Source organism: Dermacentor silvarum, chromosome 5, assembly GCF_013339745.2.
Source record: "Dermacentor silvarum isolate Dsil-2018 chromosome 5, BIME_Dsil_1.4, whole genome shotgun sequence".
Classification (NCBI taxonomy): Eukaryota; Metazoa; Arthropoda; class Arachnida; order Ixodida; family Ixodidae; genus Dermacentor; species Dermacentor silvarum.
The window spans coordinates 59,080,304-59,101,283 of NC_051158.1; the positions used below are offsets into that span (position 1 = coordinate 59,080,304).

Here is a 20,980-nt window from a genome sequence, read left to right on the forward strand (position 1 = left end):
AGCCGCTTTTCAAAATGAGTCAAAAACTTTTGCTGACAGTGCAAAGTTACTGTTGTGAAAAAAAAAACATAGAATAATAATGAATCCATAGCTAATCTGCTAAGAAGCATGTGGCAGGTTAGCAACAAAAAGTGAATATTTAAACACTTTGTAATTGTCTTCTGGAAGTGTCAAATGTATCACTCAGCAGAGAATCACCATGTACACTAGACAGTTCTCTTTACTATTAAACTGGAATCAATGTCCTACCAAGCAAAACAGTTTTAAAGAAACATCCAATATGCACCTTGCAGCTGCATGTGTATGACATGCAATGTCACTCTGAGCCATAATGACACCCCAAAATAGTATGTCACTCTTGAAAAAGTTCAATTCACCCCAACACAAGCTATAAAGTTATAATATGTCAATAGGTTCTTAAGCTAAACCTATTTCATATTTTTATTTAGAACTTAATTTACCCTCCTATGCAAATAAAGTACACATAAATATAACGAAGGGCTACACTGGTGCAAAAAAGGAGAATCAGGTAATGAAGTGCAATAAAAACAATATTCCAACTTAGATTACATAATCTATGCATTACTAATTGCAGAGAGCAACTGGTTGGCAATCGATAATACAATTTAACAGTAAAAACAGCTGTCTTACGATGTGGTACTCTTGTTGGCACTTTTCCCACACAACTCATGCATGTTTCTTAGCTTGAGTTGAAAATTGATCTGAAAAACACCATAATAAAAAGTTGTGCATCAATTTTATTCTTTCATCCAATCTGCAACAGTGCATAAAAGTTAATACCTGATAATAGTAGAAAAAACATACAGCAGTATTTAAGCTAAACATTTTATTTACGTTGACATGAACATGTTTTTAAAACATCAACAATTTCACTGATTGCAACAAGCACTAATACAAGATTTGCCATAAAGCAAACACACTGGAAACATATGTAGCACAGGTAGCTGTATTTTGTTACGACAAAGATAGCGCATGAATGACGAGGACAATGAAGGAAGGAAGCAGACCAGGTGTTAACTAAACTGTACCCAGCTACACACATGCAGTTGTAACAATACAATACACATGGTGCATGAAGAGCCAAAAGACACATACAGAAAGTAGAGACGTGAGGAAGGCTTCTTCTACTCATCACAAGTCACCCTGTAAGAGCAGATTAGGTACCGGCTGTAATCTACCCTTAGTATATGCATTAAGTTACATTAGGTGCCACCCTTTGCATGTCAATCATATAAAGTTCTTGTGAGTTTTCTTGTTCTGATTTTTAACTTAGCAAACACGACTGAGTTACGTAAAGCCTACCTATGGCTTGGCACATACAGAAAAAAAGGGGTTTCTATGAACACTGGAGGTCACAAAAGGTTGACTGACACATAACACTAATTTTTAATTCTTTTGTCTTTGTGAATTGATTTGATGATGATGATGATGTGTGGTGTTTTATGGCGCAAGGGCCAGTTATGGCCAAAGAGCGCCATGCAAGTGTTTGTGAGTGTGCAGTGGAGCGATGAATTCTGAGATGTAGATGAAGCGTGGCTGTAAAAGGGCCTAAAAATAATCGCTGTAAAGTGCGTAAAATATACATGTAATAAAATCATGGCAATGACATGAGGTGTACTATGAAATGAAGAATGCATTGAGAGGTAATGACATGATATTTAAAATATTTAAGATGCAGTAATTGGCAAGAAGCACTACTGCCTAGACAGAGCCCTTGAACCACAAGGGCCTGGAGGCATGTGCTATAAAAATTATCACAGCGGCATCCTCTGGAGAGAGGATGCGCTACAAACTAGTTGGGCTAATAACATGCAGGACCACATCGTTCAAAAAATCCACGACTGCTTTGGCAATAAAAATCGGTTCTTCGCCAATAAACACAATGGGGTGAAGCGGGACATGATATCGGTACGCTTGTGAAAAATATTTCTTTCTTTCTGTTTCGGCTTCCCGGCACTCCACGAGGACATGGAGGACAGTCAGCCTCTCACCACATCTACCACAGGTTGGTGGTTCACTACCAGTAAGCAAAAAATTGTGGGTGCCATATGTATGTCCCATTCTGAGACGACAGAATAGGACATCAGTTCGTCTTGTTTTCGTTACGGGAGGCCAGAAACCTAACTGTGGTTTAATGAGGTGAAGCTTATTGTTTGTTTCAGCGTCCCACAAGCGTTGCCAGTGGCTTCGCAGTTTCTTTCGCAGGAAAGGCTTCAAATCTGTTGCAGGAACAGCAGTTGTAGGGTTAATAGCCTGAGATGTAACAGATGTGGCCATTTGATGTGCTCGAACATTACCCTCAATGCCTCTATGGCCAGGCACCCAGCATATAATGATATGCTGGTTAGATATATACGCTTTACACAGAATGGAATAGAGCTCATTAAGTACAGGGTTTTTGTGTTTACAGAGTGATTGCAATGCTTTCACAACACTTTGCGAGTCTGTAAATATGATAGTCTTTTTGAGTTTTAATTTCATTATAAACTTTACAGCCGATAATATTGCATAGGCCTCAGCCGTAAGGATACTTGTCTCCGGGTGTTGTACACCGGATTCCGAAAACGATGGACCGATGGCTGCATAAGATGCCCCGGCATGTGACTTGGAAGCGTCTGTGTAAAACTCTGTACACGAGTACTTAGATTGGAGTTCTAAGAAATGAATTCTAATATGTGCCTCTGGCGCGTGTTTAGTGACCTCTACGAACGATGTGTCACACTCTATGAGCTGCCACTTCCACGGTGGCAACAGTTTCGCTGGAGCCACAGGACATTGTTCAAGAAGCGGAACACCCATTTCCTCACTGAGGTTCCTCACACGCAAAGAGAATGGCTTTCTCGCGGCAGGTCGATTATGGAAGAGTGTGGCAGCGGTCACGTCATTTATAGTTGAATAAGAAGGATGTTCAATGTTTGCTTGTACTTTCAGGAAATATGTAAAACTGCTGTAAGACCGTTGCAGATGAAGCGACCACTGATTCGACTCTACGTAGAGGCTCTGGAATGGACTTGTCCTGAAAGCACCAGTCGCGAGACGGATGCACAAGTGGTGAACGGGGTCTAGGATTTTTAACGCACTTGGCGTTGCAGAATTATAAATTATAGACCCGTAATCAAGGCGTGAGAGGACAAGACTGCTATAGAGGTTTAAGAGACACCTTCGATCACTGCCCCATGTTGTGCGCGATAGAAGCTTTAGGAGGTTCATTGTCTTCAGGCACTTTGCCCTCAGACGCTTAATTTGAGGAATAAACGTGAGTTTTGAGTCTAAAGTTACTCCAAGAAACTTGTGCTCGCTACTTACAGAGAGCGCATCTCCTTTGATTTCAATAGTTGGGACTGGCGTTACGCCTCTCTTGTTTGTAAAGAGTATGCAAGTGCTCTTCTGAGCGTTAACTTTAAAACCATTCTCATCCGCCCATTTGGACAATTTGTTTATTCCAAGCTGCACTTGTCGTTCGCAGATGGCAATATTGCATGACTTGAAGGCTATTTTCACATCGTCGACATAAATGGAATAAAACATTGTGCGTGGAATGACTGTGTGCTGGGAATTAATTTTTACTATAAATAGTGTGCAACTGAGCACGCCTCCCTGTGGTACACCGGTCTCTTGGGTGAATGACTTAGACAGAGCGTTACCCACTCTTACGCGGAATGTGCGATTAGATAGGTAACTTTCGATTGTATTTAACATGTTGCCACGGACACCCATCGTGGAAAGATCTCTGAGAATGCCGTAGCGCCATGTCGTGTCGTAAGCTTTTTCTAGGTCGAGGAACACTGAGAGGCAGAACTGCTTATATTCCTAATATAAGACTCAATGCGAACAAGGTGGTCTGTTGTGGACATACTTTCCCTGAAACCACATTGCAAGGGGTCTAGTAGTTTTTCATATTCAAGGAAAGAGATTAAGCGCCTGTTTATCATTTTTTCAAATAGTTTGCACAGGCAGCTTGTTAGCGCTATTGGCCTGTAGCTGCTGGCTAGGGATGGGTCTTTGCCTTGTTTAAGCACGGGGATGACTATAGCTTCCTTCCACGAGGACGGGATATGCCCATCCGCCCACATGGCATTGAAAAGATACAGGAGTGTTTTCAGAGCTTCAGGATGTACGTACTTAATCATTTCATATATGACACGATCACCGCCTGGCGCCGAGTAATTGCAGCAAGCGAGGGATGCCTTGAGTTCAGTTAAAGTAAATGGATAGTTGTAGGCCTCACTCGATGAACCTTTACGTTTAAGGGGCTGTCGCTCTTCGCGTTCTTTGAACCTCAGAAATGCTTGTGTGTAGTGGGACGCACTGGATACATGTTCGAAGTGTTCGCCCAGACAATCTGCCCGGTCTTCCAGGCTCTCACCTTGGGTACTGACTAACGGTAATGGGTGTACCTCCCGGCCTTTTAATTTATTTACTCGATTCCACACTTTTGTCTCATCCGTGTAAGAATTTATACTGGAGATGTACTTCTCCCAACTCTCCCTTTTAGCACGTCGGCGTGTTCTTCTACCCTGGGACTTTATTTGTTTGAAACTAATCAAATTCTCAGCAGTTGGGGAGTCGCGAAGGCGTCCCCAAGCTTTGTTTTGATTTTTTCCGTGCTTGTTTACATTCTTCATTCCACCACGGGATGCGACGTTTATTCGCTAGTCCATTAGTTTGACGGATACATTTCGTGGCAGCGTCAATTATAAAGCCTGTAATATACGCCACAGCGTCTTCTACATTAAAGGAGGCAATATCATCTGTGCTTAAATACGTAAGTTCTCGGAAACGTTCCCAGTTAGCTGTGTCAACCTTCCATCGGGGAATGTGTGGTGAGCTTATATCTTGTTTTGTTAAGTTTAATATAATAGGGAAGTGGTCGCTCCCAAAAGGGTTCTTGAGAACGGGCCACTCTAGGTACGGCATTAGTGTGCTCGATTCTATAGTTAAATCTATGGAGGAGTATGTATTATGCGCCACACTGTAGTATGTTGGCTCTTTCTTATTAAGTATACATGCTCCTGAGGAAAAGAGAAAGTTTTCGATTAGGCGACCTCTCGCATCGCAACGAGAGTCTCCCCACAATGAGTTATGTGCGTTTAAATCTCCGACAACTATGTATGGAGCCGGAACTTCATCTATGTAGTTTTGAAATTCGGTTTTATTAATTTGATAACTTGGAGGGATGTATATAGAACTTATAGTGACGAGCTTGTCAAACAGCACCCCTTGGATAGCAACTGCCTCCAGGGGTGTACGAAGTTTTATTTCCCGACAGGCAACACCTCTGTCAACTATGGTAGCAACACCACCGGATGACACAACAGTGTCATCGCGGTCTTTGCGAAAAATAGCATACTGTGTGAGGAAATTTGTTTGTGTATGTTTGAGGTGTGTTTCCTGAACACACAGCACCCTGGGACTAAACTTGCGGAGGAGTTCTTTAACGTCGTCAAGATTTTGGAGGAGACCTCTGACGTTCCAGTGAACTATTTGAGTGCCCATATTAAAAGGAATGTTGTGCTGTGTGTTTAGGACAAGAAAGTTAGCTTACAGAACCCTTTCTTGAGAAACCCCTGTAATGCGGGGTTTCTCTTTTTTGGAGCGGTCGAGAGATTCTCGCCGCTCCTTAGGCGCTGGCTGCGCCGTCTGGCTAGAAGATGTGTCCATCGGCTCTTGCGGCGCGCTGGACACCCGCTCTTGAGAGCGGTTGGTTCGTGTTGAAGGCCTCGTCTCGAGGGACGAGACCCTTGAGGACACCAGACTGATTAGACTGATTAGACTGATTAGACTGACACCAGACAACATTAGACTGATTTAATTTTGGGGAGCCTTCAGCCACGTCTGCTATTTGTAGATTCGAGCTCCCTTTTGTTGGCGTGAGGTAGCCGTTTGCCTGGAAGGTTGTTTTCTGATTGAAGTTCGCTTTCTTCCTCCGTTTTTGAACCAGTTTTCGAGACTGTGCTTCGTGGTACTGTTCTAAATCTTTCGTCTCATGTGGTGTCAGAGCTATGTTCTGAAGTCTATGGTTAAAACTTTCCAGTTGTTCTTCGCAGTGTTCCGTGAGTATATTCAAAAGTGAGAAGGAGGCATTGTTTAATGTTGTCTGCCAGTTTGCACGATGATGGGGTTGGAGTGTTCCTAGAGCTGGTATAGCCTTCAGGGTTAGTCCCTTGGGGATTATATTGTTCTGTGTGCAGTCTGTGTACGTTTTCAGATGAAAAGTGTAACTCACACGTTTCTTGGTAAGTTTTCTGGCCTGCAGAAATTCTGTACTGCGTGGCTGAGAGTGGTTATTAACTTTCAATGACTGTCATTTATTTGCCTTTTGGCGGGTAGATTTGCGTGTCGTTTGCTTCTGTTTAGCGGGTTTGTTTCCGCATGCCTCACTTAGTTCCACCTCTGTTTCTGTTTGAGTCTTTGCGTGTGCAGGCGAGCGTGTTGGTGTCTGTGTGAATGTTTCGGTTATGGATTTTGTGTTGTCTGTGACAGTTGTGTCTGTTTGTACTGCCATTGCGTGTGCAGGCGAACGTCTGGGTGTCTGTGTGAATGCTTCGGTTACGGATTTTGTGTTGTCTGTAACAGTTGTGTCTGTTTGTACTGCCGTTGCGTGTGCAGGCGAGCGTGTGTGTGTCTGTGTGAATGCGTCGGTTATGGATTTCGTGTTGCCTGTAACAGTTGTGTCTGTTTGCACTGCCGTTGATTTCGTCTTTGGAATAACATGTGCGCGGTGGCTCGTTTCACAATGAGTTGTCTGTGTGCCCGAAGTGACTGTTGCAGTTGTGTTGTGCGGGGTGGCAGTGTCGGTAGGGTTAGATTTACAGAGTGTTTTTCTGTACTTGTCCTTAATAAAGGATTTGATGTTTTCGGAAGCTAGATGTATTCCTCTGGGGTTCAGATGGAACCCATCCCAAGCTAGGTGTTCATGCGGTGCTTCGTGTATTTCTGCGTGGTGCATTGTGTCGACGTTCTTGTGGACGTGTTCTAAGTTAAATATTAACGAGTTGAGTTTGTTGATTTCCTCATTGTGTTTCATTAGCTTGTTAGTGTGGTGGATTAGTGGTCGGTGTTTGTTTTGTAGGCGGGGAGCAACCGTTGTCACGGTTATGTGTGCGTTTGGGCGAGCTGTTTGTATGGTGCGTATTACGTCGTTCATGGACTCGATCGTTTCCGTGGCGTTGTGTGTGTTAAGGTTGTTAGTGCCTACATTGATGATGAAGTGTGTGGTGTCCACTGGTGCGTCACAAACTAATGGAAGAATATCTAATGTTTGCGCCCCGCTCAAATGTCTTATGTACGGCGCGTGTGGTCCGGGTGGAAAGTATTTCTTCAGGTACTTGTACTGGCTATCTGCAAGGATCGCTACATGTGCAAAGGATAACAAGGGGCACTTACCCTGTTCCGTCATTGTCAGCTGGTCTGGAAATCCAAAATAAAAAAAAAGACGGCTGACTAATGGAGTAGCACACGAGGAATAAGGATTATAAACAGGGATAAGGTGCCTCAGAAAGGCTGGCCAACGTTTCGATAGGAGGACCTATCTTCGTCAAAGGCGGCCTCGTCATCTTCGGCGGGTTAGTTTTAAAGGGTTAGTGGAGTGACGTCACGTCGATGTCCGCTGTGGCTGTCTGTAAAGGGAGAAACTGAAAAGAAAATGAGCGCCGGCGCTTGACTGGCTAGGCGCGGTTTCTAAGACGAGGGGACAAGAGCGGGAGAGCGAGAAAGTGGCAAAAAAATTATATATTAAAAAAAAAACACCGTCAGAGGGGGTTGGGGCAGCGAGAGGCGAGTGAGGGTTCGGAGGAGTCGTGGTCGGCGTGCGTTTGGGGTCCCTGAAGAGCCGGTCAGTGTGCAGGTCACAATACGAGTTGAAAGCATGACTTGAGTAGCGTAGCATCAAGGCATCGTTTAATTTTGTGGTTGACAGGGAGCAGCTTGGTCCGTCAAGGGACGTTAGCCTCACTAGTTCGCCCTAGGCGTCGTCGCGGCGGTATACAGAATTGGCGAGACCTTGTGTGGTCAAGGCGCCGAAAAAGGTATCCTGGCGTCTGAGATTCTGGACTGTCTCGGTGCGGATCTCGTGTGGAGAAAAAAAAAGAAAAAAAAGAAAACGCGCGTTTGAGAAAAAAAAAGAAAAAAAAAAACCGGCGCAGGAGGGTGGCAGTGTAGAAAAAATATAATTAGAAATTTAAACCTGGGGGGGAGACAGGTGTACCTGGAAAAGCGCTCGTATGGTTGATCAATGCGTAAAAGCATGGAGGACGATAATCAATTGAGTGGTAGGGGAGATGCAGGGAAGAATTGGAAATGGAAGAATAGGTGAGGTTGAGGGAAAAAAAAACCGGCACAGGTGAGTGACAGCGGAAGAAATATAATTTGAAACATGAACACTGAGGGGACAGGTGTACCTGGAAAAGCGTTCCTATGGTTTATCAATGAGTAAAAGCATGGAGGAGGATAATAAATTGAGTGGTAGGGGAGATGCAGTGAAGAACTGGAAATTGAAGAATAGGTGAGGTTGAGCATCGAGATTAGCTGGAGGTTTAACTTGTTTTGCGCGTTTGTTAATGGTATAACAATTTAAGCTTTATGTTACTGCTTTTAGCGATTCTAAGTTGCCACGCGATAAATTCATCCCCGTGGGGTGCAGGCATTTAAACTTGTGTATGAGGTATGATTCTGTATATTTTCTCTCGCGAGGTGAACGAAAATTTGTTTGTAGTATATACACTCTTGCTTCATCAAATATATGGCCGTGCTCATTGAAGCGGCTGGCTACTGCTTTAGGTAAATTGTGTTTTGTATCTGCGCGATCGCCGTTGAGTCTCGTGTGCATTTCTTGTCCAGTCTCACCTATGTATTGCTTGTTACAAGTGGCACATTCTAGACAGTAGACTACGTTGCTTGACGTGCAGGTGAAATTCGCAGTTACCTTGTGAATGTAATCTGACGCTGTACTTTTTACTGTAGTAGTAGATTGAATATGTTTGCATGTGGAACACCTGGAGCAGCCACAGGGACCGGATGTTGGCTTCGTCTTTGTCCTTAGTTTGGCGTGTACAAGAATGTCCTTGAAATTACTGTTCCATCTGTAGGCTACTCTGGGCGGGTCGGGAAAGATCTTATTAAGTTTCTGGTTGCTGGTGAGAATTGGGTGGTATTTCCTGAGGATATTGTTCACGTTGGGGAGTGCGTTTGAGAATTTAGTAGTAAGAAGAGGCGTTGTTGTCCTTGTGATCTTAGGGCGGGGTTTGAGGACCTTGGCTCGATCAACCTTGGTTGCAGCGGTGTAGGCTTTCTGAAGGGCAGTGTTCGGGTAGTTCCTGCTTGATAGGGTTTCCTTAAGGTGATCGAGTCTGTTTATGTAGTCATGGTTTTCAACGCAAATGCGACGAAGTCGTGTGGCTTGGCCTTTAAAGATACCTTGTTTGCAATGTCTGGGATGGTGGCTTGTATAGTCTAGGTACTGTTGTTTATCAAAAGGTTTTCTATACAGCGTTGTCTTTAGTGTCCCATTATCAATATATATTGTTGTGTCTAGAAAGTTTATGCGCTCATTTGAAGATTCCGATGTGAATTTTATTGTTGTGTGAAAAGAATTTAGGAAAGTTACAAATTTATCTAAACGTTCCTGACCATGTTCCCATATTATGAATATATCGTCTATGTATCGTAGGTATGTGTGGGGCTTGTGCGTGCAACGAGATAGGAAATCCGTTTCTAGAGTACCCATCAATATATTGGCGTAGGTTGGTGCAAAAGGTGTGCCCATAATTGTCCCATGTATTTGTAGATAGTAATTTTCCTCAAATTCGAAGTAATTATATGTCAGAACTAGTTCAAGAAGAGACAAGTATACTTCAATAGAGTGTTGTGCATTGTGTTTGGACAGCGTTTCTTTTATCAAGGTTTAAACCATCAGGGATTGGAATGTTGGTGTACAGGGCCGTGACGTCTAGTGTTGCGAGAATTATGCTTTGCGGTAGTGTGCCTTTTGTATTAATGTCCTCTATAATTCTGAGTAGATGGGGGGTATCTTGTACAAATGACGCAAGTGTTTTCGGAAAGTCACCAAGGAAGTGGTTAAGAAATCTGGAGAGGCTTTCTGTCGGGGTGTTGTTGTTCGATACTATCGGACGCCCTGGGATATTAGCGGTACATAACTTCATCAGAGAATCGTATCATTTCAAATCTTAGTTGCCGGAACGACATTGTCATTAAGGAAGCAGATAAGGGTGGAAGTATAGTTATTTGACCGATAGATAAGTACAAGCACGAGGCTTACAGACAGCTAAACAACCCTGAACATTACCGTAAGCTAGACAATGATCCGACGTTACCATACACACTGAAAATTACCAACAGGCTGAAATCACTTTTGGATGATGAATTGATAACACCGTCAGAATTCAAATTTCTTAAACCAAGCAACAAAGCTGCAGGACGCTTCTACCTCCTTCCGAAAATTCATAAAATTCCACCCACTGAACTTCACACCGCTAATATCCCAGGGCGTGTGCAGGGAATGAATTCCCTGCACACAGTCATTCCACGCACAATGTTTTATTCCATTTATGTCGAAGATGTGCAAATAGCCTTCAAGTCATGCAATATTGCCATCTGCGAACGACAAGTGCAGCTTCGAATAAACAAATTGTCCAAATGGGCGGATGAGAATGGTTCTAAAGTTAACGCTCAGAAGAGCACTTGCATACTCTTTACAAACAAGAGAGGCGTAACGCCAGTCCCAACTATTGAAATCAAAGGAGATGCGCTCTCTGTAAGCAGGGAGCACAAGTTTCTTGGAGTAACTTTAGATTCAAAACTCACGTTTATTCCTCATATTAAGCGTCTGAGGGCAAAGTGCCTGAAAACAATGAACCTCCTAAAGCTTCTATCGCGCACAACATGGGGCAGTGATCGAAGATGTCTCTTAAACCTCTATAACAGTCTTGTCCTCTCACGCCTTGATTACGCGTCTATAATTTATAATTCTGCAACGCCAAGTGCGTTAAAAATCCTAGACCCCGTTCACCACTTGGGCATCCGTCTCGCGACTGGTGCTTTCAGGACAAGTCCAATCCAGAGCCTCTACGTAGAGTCGAATCAGTGGTCGCTTCATCTGCAACGGTCATACAGCAGTTTTACATATTTCCTGAAAGTAGAAGCAAACATTGAACATCCTTGTTATTCAACTATAAATGACGTGACCGCTGCCACACACTTCCATAATCGACCTGCCGCGAGAAAGCCATTCTCTTTGCGTGTGAAGAACCTCAGTGAGGAAATGGGTGTTCCGCTTCTTAAACAATGTCCTGTGGCTCCAGCGAAACTGTTGCCACCGTGGCAGTGGCAGCTCATAGAGTGTGACACATCGTTCGTAGAGGTCACTAAACACGCGCCAGAGGCACATATTAGAATTCATTTCTTAGAACTCCAATCTAAATACTCGTGTACAGAGTTTTACACAGACGCTTCCAAGTCACATGCGGGGGTATCTTATGCAGCCATCGGTCCATCGTTTTAGGTATCCGGTGTACTGCACCCGGAGACAAGTATCTTTACGGCTGAGGCCTATGCAATGTTATCGGCTGTAAAGTTTATAATGAAATCAAAACTCAAAAAGACTATCATATTTACAGACTCGCAAAGTGTTGTGAAAGCATTGCAATCACTCTGTACTTAATGAGCTCTATTCCATTCTGTGTAAAGCGTATATATCTAACCAGCATGTGATTATATGCTGGGTGCCGGGTCATAGAGGCATTGAGGGTAATGTTCGAGCAGATCAAATGGCCACATCTGTTACATCTCAGGCTATTAACCCTACAACTGCTGTTCCTGCAACAGATTTGAAGTCTTTCCTGCGAATGAAACTGCGAATCCACTGGCAACGCTTGTGGGACGCTGAAACAAACAATAAGCTTCACCTCATTAAACCACAGTTAGGTTTCTGGCCTCCCGTAACGAAAACACGACGAACTGATGTCCTATTCTGTCGTCTCAGAATAGGACATACATATGGCACCCACAATTTTTTGCTTACTGGTAGTGAACCACCAACCTGTGGTAGATGTGGTGAGAGGCTGACTGTCCTCCATGTCCTCGTGGAGTGCCGGGAAGCCGAAACAGAAAGAAAGAAATATTTTTCACAAGCGTACCGATATCATGTCCCGCTTAACCCCATTGTGTTTCTTGGCGAAGAACCGATTTTTAATGCCAAAGCAGTCGTCGATTTTTTGAACGATGTGGTCCTGCATGTTATTAGCCCAACTAGTTCGTAGCGCATCCTCTATCCAGAGGATGCCGCTGTGATAATTTTTATAGCACATGCCTCCTGGCCCTTGTGGTTCAAGGGCTCTGTCTAGGCAGTAGTGCTTCTTGCCAATTACTGCAACTTAAATATTTGAAATATCGTGTCATTCTTTCTCAATGCATTCTTCATTGCATAGTACACCTCATTATTCATTCCCATGATTTAATACATGTATATTTTACTCACTTTACAGCGATTATTTTTAGGCCCTTCACAGCCCCGTCACATCTACTTCTCAGAATTCATCACTTCACTTCGAACTAACAAACACTGGCATGGCGCTCTTTGGCCATACCTGGCCCTTGCGCCACTAAACCACACACAATCATTCATTCATTTAGAAATGCGATGCGATGCTCCACTGTCACATTCATGTAAACGCGGCTAGAGAACTCTAGAGAATGGTGCCAGTTCTGTCATTCAAGTTGCACTGGATGCGCTCTGCCTCGTTCGTTAGCTTCGCAATCCCAATTTTAGCACGGTAGCGTTAAGGGTCCCGTGTCGCGGAAAATCCGGCGTAGGCAACCGGGGTGGGATGAGGTGGCGGAGAAAATAATCCCCAACCACGCTGGCCCTCCGAATATATTTAGGTACATGTATATCATCTATCATAAATGTTGCTCATACCTTGTCTCCCATTCTTTGCAAAGCTATTCCTCGGAATTTTGAGAATAACACTCCACAAACAAATATCATGAAACAAAACACCCACAGCGCATACCTTTTATGTTAAATACGCTCAGACTGAAATATTACGAGTACCAAACAAAAACGGTGTGATGATGTGGATAGTGGCGTGGGGTGGCGAGAAGACCAGCTTGCAATGATGATTGTGTTGTGGCATCAAGAAGAGAATCGGTGATGGTGATAGCGAAGACGACACGTGCCACGAACGAAGAAGCGACACGAGAGCACGCAGAGCGTGAGAGCGAGCGGCAGCCTCGAACGTCCGCGCGCAGAACGGCGGTTCAAAGCTCGGGTACCGGCGACCGGGTGTCCAGCTACCGTGCGGACCTGGTCGGGGATCCAGCTCATGGCTGGGGTCTCCTGTGCACCAGCGGCCTGCTGTTCTAGCAGCCTGGTGCAGTGCTTCCTGCTGGGACCGGGGCGCCTGAGCTACCAGCCTGCTGAGCGAGCCCGAGGACTGGCGACCGGGTGTCCTGCTACCGCGCGGACCTGGACGTAGATCCCGCTCGTGGCTCTGCTCTCCTGTGTACCAGCGGCCCGCTATGATAGCGGCCTGGTGCAGTGCTTCCTGCTGGCCACCGGGGCGCCTGAGCTACCTGTCCGCTGACCGAGCCTGCCGTTCTAGCGGCCGAGGCGTTACAGGCCAGGCATTACTGGCCAGCTACAGCAGTGGCCTGGGGTCCTACCGGCCTGCTGTTTTCCTCCTGCTTCCACGTCGCAACAAGGTGCAGCGCGGTGGTGACGGCGTAGCACGTGGCCGTCGCAACATCCAACCAGCTGCGCTGGGGCTCGACAGCAGCCACGCAGCCACAAGGGCCACCGTCACGGGCACCGCAATGACGATGCACACGGGCGAGTGATGATGCATGAGTGGTAGGCGCATGTTTATATAGGACAAGTGACTTCCGAACTCTAGTCCGCATATATGTAAATCGTCTGCATCGTGTTAGTGTGCGTATATAAAGTCTGTGTTTCGTGTAATAAGCTCCCGAGTACCGTGTCATTATTAAAAGGATCCTGGGCCCAACGGAAACACCGGCACGTCAGTTAGTTGTCGTTTCCATCACAATCTGGCGAGCCTGCCTGGATCCGCCAGTAACATCCCTTTCGCGGAGACCGGCATTCGGGTGTGTACACGCAGCACTAGACATCCGATATGGATTTAGACAAGTTAGCCGCCACTGCAGCACAGTTAGGCTTGTCTGGCGCTAAAGTGTGCGAATGGATGGAAAGAGAACAGGCTAGGCAGCGGGACGAACGAGCAGCTGAGCGCAAAGCAGCAAAAGAAGCAGCAGAAAGTCAGCGGTTAGCCGACGAAAGACAGCTACAAATCTTGCAGCTGAAGCTCAAGCTGCAAGAAGGAGCGCAGAGCCAGACATCTGCCCCAACCACGCCTGTAACGTCACCAAACCTACCCTGCTTCAATGCCCAGAAGCTACTGCTGCTGTTCGATGAACGACGCGACGACCTCCACGCGTATCTGCAGAGGTTTGAACGCGTAGCCTCTGGACAGGACTGGCCTAGTGATAAATGGGCTGTCGTCATAAGCATGTGCCTTACTGGTGAGGCATTAACTGTGATTGGGCGTATGACTGCTGCTGACTCCCTGGATTACGAGAAGGTGAAGAGGGCACTTCAATGCTTCAGATTTACAGCCGAAGGGTACAAAGAGAAATTTCGTAAAGTTCGACCAGAAGATGGCGAAACAGGAAAACAGTTTGCCGCACGGATCTCAAGCTACTTTAATAACTGGATCGCGATGGCTGAGGTTTCTAAAACGTTTGAAGGCATCCGGGATCACGTTATTGCTGAGCAGTTCTTGCGTTGCTGCCACCCTAAGCTTGCCATCTTCTTCAAGGAAAGGGAATGCAAAACCCTTAGATCTCTTGCGGACACAATAGACCGCTTCGTCGAAGCCCAGGGTATCAACAATATTGGGAGAGTTGCAGATGACGCCAAGAGGGTCAATCAACCCAGAGTTGTACCCCAGAACAAACAACGGCAAACTTGTTTTCTTTGTAACCGCAAATGACATATGGCGCCTGATTGTCGAAGCGCTTCAAGAGAGGCTGATAAATGCAAATCATGCGGGCGGCTTGGGCACAAAACAGCTGACTAAGTCTAAGCCTAAGGAGAAGCACGTATCTTGCGTCATAGCAGACAATGCGGAAAATCGAGATTCTGGTTTGCTAGCCGAATCCACGGAAGAAACATGCGCGACAATTCACTGCCGCAAAACGATCGAGAAGCCGTCCATGTTTCTAGTGGATAATATGCCAGTTGTAGAGGGACAAGTACTAGGGCAAAAAGCAGAAGTTCTGCGAGATACGGGCAGCAACGCAACCATTGTCCGACGTGATTTGTTTCCGGATGAGTATCTTACTGGTAAAACCAGGAAAGTTGTACTGTTGGATAGCAATGGCAAGGGATTGCCCGAGGCACACATCCGAATTCATACACCATACTTCACTGGAGACGTAAATGCACTATGCATGAGTAATCCTCTATATGATCTCGTGCTTGGCAATATTCCGGGAGTCAAGGAACCACACGAGCCAGATCCTGATTGGGAATGTGGACACGTGCCTCCCGAAGCAAATGAGTCAAGTCAACCGCCGGCATCTGGAGGAATGTCGGACATGATTTCTGCCGTCGCATGGACGCAGAAGAAAACGAACTCCGTCATCAACGCGCCAATCACAGATTCGTTAAACGTTACTCCAGCAAAACTTGCCGAGGAACAGAAAAAGGACCCAAGTCTTAAGAGTAGCTTCCGTAAGATTGGCAAGCGATTTTATTCCAAAAAATACCCGGAGTATTATTTTTCTGAAGAGGCAAGTCGTTTGTACCGTCACTACCGTATATCTACGGGAAGAACTTTTAAACAAGTAGTCGTCCCAACAAGGTTTCGACTTCATATTCTGAAAGTTGCTCATGAAAGCATCATGGCTGGTCACCAGGGTGTTCGACGTACTACAGACCGTAGCCTCGGAGATTTCTACTGGCCTGGGATGCATGAAGACATCAAGCGCTTTGTCCGATCTTGCGATGTGTGCCAGAGGACAACGCCGAAAGGAAAAGTTGATGTCGCCCCTTTGGGCAACATGCCTCTTATACGGATACCGTTTCAAAGAGTCGCGGTTTGTCTAATCGGTCCACTATCCCCAAGGTCGGATAAAGAAAATTGCTATGTCCTGACCCTTATTGACTTAGCGACACGCTATCCTGATGCCATAGCGCTCGCTAATATCGATTCTGTCAGTGTCGCCGAAGCAGTAATTGAAATGTTTTCCAGAGTGGGCTTGCCACGAGAGGGAGTCACGGATCAAGGTACAAGTTTCACTTCTGAGCTCATGCAGGAAGTCGGTCGACTGCTTTCGGTCAAGTTTTTCCGGACCACTCCGTACCACGCCATGGTCAACGGTTTGGTTGAAAGGTTCAATGGCACTCTGAAGGCCATGCTAAAAAGAATGTGCCAAGAAAAGCCAAGGTCTTGGGATCAATACCTAGCTCCTCTTCGTTTCGCATATCGAGAGGTGCCGAAAGCAAGTTTGGGCTTTTCGCCGTTTGAATTAATATACGGCAGGCACGTACGCGGACCTTTAAGCGTTTTGGAAGAGCTGTGGACAAAAGATGACATCGACGATGAGATGCGCACAACCTGCACCTACCTTGTGGACCTCAGGAATCGACTCGAAGAGACATGTCACCTAGCCCACGAAGAGCTTAGTAAGGCCCATAAAAAACAGAAGTTTTATTATAATCGCAAGAGCACACAATGCTGACTACGACCCGCAGACGAGGTCTTGATCCTATTACCGACTGATTGAGCAAGCTATAGATTGAAATGGAAAGGCCCATTTACGGTCTCTGAAGTCAGGAATGACGTCGACTATGCCGTTGACATAGGTGGAAACACAAAGGTCTTCCTTATTAACATGTTAAAGAAGTACGAGGAGCGGGGAGTACCGAACACTCAAGTGTCTACAACCATCGTTGTGAACGACAAAAACACGGAGTCTGAAGTTACTGACGACAATGATTCGGAAGACAATATCCCTTTTCTAAGCCTACGCGAAACTCAGGCCACCGCGGACGTCAAGGTATCGCCAAGCTTACATCTCGAACAACACGAACAAGTTCAAGAATTGTGCAACGAGTTCCCAGATATCTTTTCAGATCTCCCTGGCAAAACAAAACTCGTTGAATGTTCGCTGGAGCTCATATCCGAGCAACCTGTTCACGTACCCCAGTACTCTATTCCCCTGGCTCAGCGTGAGAAGGTGGAGAGCGAGGTACACGAGATGCTGCGATTAGGCATAATTGAGAAGTCAAACTCCCCATATCACGCAGCGATCGTTGTCGTTAAGAAACCCGACAATACAATTCGTTTGTGCATCGATTTCCGCGAACTGAACAAAAAGTTGGTTTCCCACAGTGAACCGATCCCAAGGATTGACATTGTCCTTGCGCTTGCAGGGAAACAAAAGTATTTTTCGAAATTTGACTTTACAAAGCGCTACTGGCCAGTACCCATGGCTGCAGAGAGCCGCGAAAAAACGGCCTTTTTAAGCATGTCGGGGCTCTATCACTTCAAATATATGCCTTTTGGGATCAAGACTGTCCCAGCTGTCATTGCGCGCCTAATGAAGACAGTTTTAGGAGACCTACCCAACGTCTATCACTACTTTGACGACGTGGTAATCGCCACCACTACCTGGCAAGAACACGCCGATGCCCTGCGACGTGTTTTCCAAAAGACACGCAATGCGAACCTCACGATCAAACCTAGCAAGTGTGACATCGGGCAAAACAATATTACCTTCCTCGGACACTGCATTAGAAATGCGAAAGTGGAACCAATGTTAAAAACACTGGACAAGATCTTAGCCGCTAAGAGGCCAACCACGAAGAAAGCCGTGCAGTCATTTCTCGGCTTAACCGGCTACTACAGGAAGTTTATCCCCAAGTACGCCGAGATCACCAAGCCCCTGACTGACCTCACAAAAAGGTTCAAAGCCATACTGTACCTTGGGGACCAACACAAGAAAACGCCTTCGCTTTCCTCAAGGACAAGCTCGCCGCAAGTCCAATACTTCAAGCTCCACACCTCACGAAGCCTTTCGTGCTCCGCACGGATGCCTCGAATACGAGTCTAGGCGCAGTACTCCTACAGACCAGGGAAGACAGTGTGTTACACCCTGTTGCTTATGCTAGTCGCAACCTGCTGCCTAGAGAAACCCGTTATTCCACCATTGAACGTGAGTGTTTAGCGCTTGTGTGGGCTGTGCAGAAGTTCCACATTTACCTTTGCGGGAAACCTTTCGTTATTCAGTGCGACCAACAGCCATTGCAGTACTTGCAGTCGGCCAAACACGTAAACAATCGTGTTTTACGGTCGAGCTTATTAATGCATGAGTATTCGTTTACCGTGGAATACATCAAAGGGTCGAACAATGTGGGTGCAGATTACTTAAGCCGTATTTGAACTGTGTCACCTCTTGGGACAGCACTTGTTGGAACTTTGGCTTGTGTTCCAAAGTCTCGACGCGTTTGTGATTAGTGTGTATACATGAATTGTTTCTGTGGACCACGAACGTTTCTTGAACTATTCGCACGTGCCTGCACTCATGCACATCCTCCTCCTATGTTGTTTAGAATAGTTGCGGGCAACTATCTTAAGTGGGGGGCACTTGTGATGATGTGGATAGTGGCGTGCGGTGGCGAGAAGACCAGCTTGCAATGATGATTGTGTTGTGGCATCAAGAAGAGAATCGGTGATGGTGATAGCGAAGACGACACGTGCCACGAACGAAGAAGCGACACGAGAGCACGCAGAGCGTGAGAGCGAGCGGCAGCCTCGAACGTCAGCGCGCAGAACGGCGGTTCAAAGCTCGGGTACCGGCGACCGGGTGTCCAGCTACCGTGCGGACCTGGTCGGGGATCCAGCTCGTGGCTGGGCTCTCCTGTGCACCAGCGGCTTGCTGTTCTAGCGGCCTGGTGCAGTGCTTCCTGCTGGGACCGGGACGCCTGAGCTACCAGCCTGCTGAGCGAGCCCGAGGACTGTCGACCGGGTGTCCTGCTACCGTACGGACCTGGTCGTAGATCCCGCTCGTGGCTCTGCTCTCCTGCGTACCAGCGGCCTGCTGTGATAGCGGCCTGGTGCAGTGCTTCCTGCTGGCCACCGGGGCGCCTGAGCTACCTGTCCGCTGACCGAGCCTGCCGTTCTAGCGGCCGAGGCGTTACAGGCCAGGCATTACTGGCCAGCTACAGCAGTGGCCTGGTGTCCTACCGGCCTGCTGCTTTCCTCCTGCTTCCACGTCGCAGCAAGGTGCGGTGTGGTGGTGACGGCGTAGGACGCGGCCGTCGCAACATCAAACCAGCTGAGCTGGTGCTCGACAGCAGCCACGCAGCCACAAGGACCCCCGTCACGGGCACCGCAACGACGAAGCACACGGGCGAGTGATGACGCATGAGTGCTAGGCGCATGTTTATAAAGGACAAGCGACTTCCGAACTCTAGTCCGCATAGATGTAAATCATCTGTATCGGGTTAGTGTGTGTATATAAAGACTGTGTATCGTGTAAAAAACTCCCGAGTGCCGTATCATTATTAAAAGGATCCTGGGCTGAACGGACACACCGGCAAGTTAGTTAGTTGAGTTTCCATCACAAACGGGAACCTGAAAATTGTGGATTCTTTTTTGGCGCGGCTGTGCAATATCTCCGGGACCACCCACGCAAGAGCCCGCGTTTCTACCAGAAAGCTCGCCTTCGTGCATAGCGTTCGCGGCCAGTGTTTCCCGGTAACCATTACGGTTGCTTAAGCTGCAGTATTCGGGAAGCGTGAGAAGCAGTCAGGGATCTTTGAATGCTATCGCGTTCAACTCTTAAAAGCGTAGCTTAAGCGTTCTCCAATTTTTAACTTACGGTTGTGCCACTGCCTTCGCCATCGTCTCAGAAGACTGTGGCGCGCTTCCTAGATGTGTAAGAGGCGCGGATTGAGAGAGATTGTGGCTTTGAAGAGGAAGTGGCACCACTTCCTCTTCAAAACCACAATCTCTCTGAATCCGCGCATCTTACACATGTAGGAAGCGCGCCTCAGCCCGCTGAGACGATGGCGAAGGCAGCGGCACAACCACTGCTTTCGCCAACCACTGCCGGATTGTCTATTGTGAGTGCAACTTCCTTGGAGCGCTTGGCTACCAACTCCTGCTGTTTTCTAACCCAGCCCTCCAGATCGCTTATCGCTTGGGCTTCTTGAGTTTCTCTTTCGCTCCGGAACTTTGTTCAGTCCGTGATTTTGATGCAGCGTATCTTTCTTTTTGGGAGGTTTCCCACGTGTACCGAGATGTTGAGTATGTAGTTGTCGCTCCCTAGCGTCTCGTAAGTATTTTCCCACTCGACGTTCCGAAGGTTAAACGCGAGCACAAGATTGGGACAGGTGTCGCGGGCCGTGCTGTTGCCTACTCTCGTTGGATATGTCGGATCCATCCCTTTCGTAAGTCGGTGGTGTTGTATGACGTTGTACAAATTTCTTTCCTTTTTGGTATGTCTGACGTACCCCCACGATTCGTGCGCCGCGTTGAAGTCGCCTAATATAAGGAGTATTTCCGTGAACACGTGATCAATTCCCGTATCCGCATAAGTGTGGCCTATTACTGTGAGGAGTTTGCTCGCCAGTGTGGCTGTACGGGCTTCTTCTGTCCCAAGAGTGTGATACCCGGTGATTCTTAGTGATTTCCCTGTTTCCTGTAAGGCTATTACATACGGTGGTGTGTCTTGTTTGGCAATGTACTGCAGCAGCGTCGCCCTTGTGCGAGTAAAGCCACGACAATTCCACTGCCAAACGGTGATGCCTCCATTTTGATCATTTGTTTTCTGGCCATTTTGATACTCTTGTAGCATTTGCTGGAGGGCTGCCTCTCTGTGTGGATAGACTCGCGGCTTCTTGTGGCGTTGATAG

At 46.6% G+C, this 20,980-nt stretch overlaps 1 protein-coding gene across 1 annotated transcript; it reads left to right on the forward strand.

Moving 5' to 3' along the window:
* Positions 1-13,415: 13,415 nt before the first annotated feature.
* LOC125945639 (uncharacterized) lies at positions 13,416-19,552 on the forward strand. The gene is made up of 2 exons (XM_049667846.1): positions 13,416-13,740; positions 19,347-19,552. The coding sequence occupies exons 1-2, from the start codon at positions 13,558-13,560 to the stop codon at positions 19,479-19,481; spliced, it is 318 nt and encodes a 105-aa protein (XP_049523803.1). The 5' UTR covers positions 13,416-13,557; the 3' UTR covers positions 19,482-19,552.
* Positions 19,553-20,980: the final 1,428 nt, after the last annotated feature.

Coding starts and splice junctions, on each gene's coding strand:
- LOC125945639 (XM_049667846.1), top strand. CDS start 13,558: ATGATAGCGGCCTGGTGCAGTGCTTCCTGCTGGCCACCGGGGCGCCTG. Junction 13,741..19,346: donor TGCTTCCACGTCGCAACAAG/GTGCAGCGCGGT, acceptor CGTCGCAGCAAG/GTGCGGTGTGGTGGTGACGG.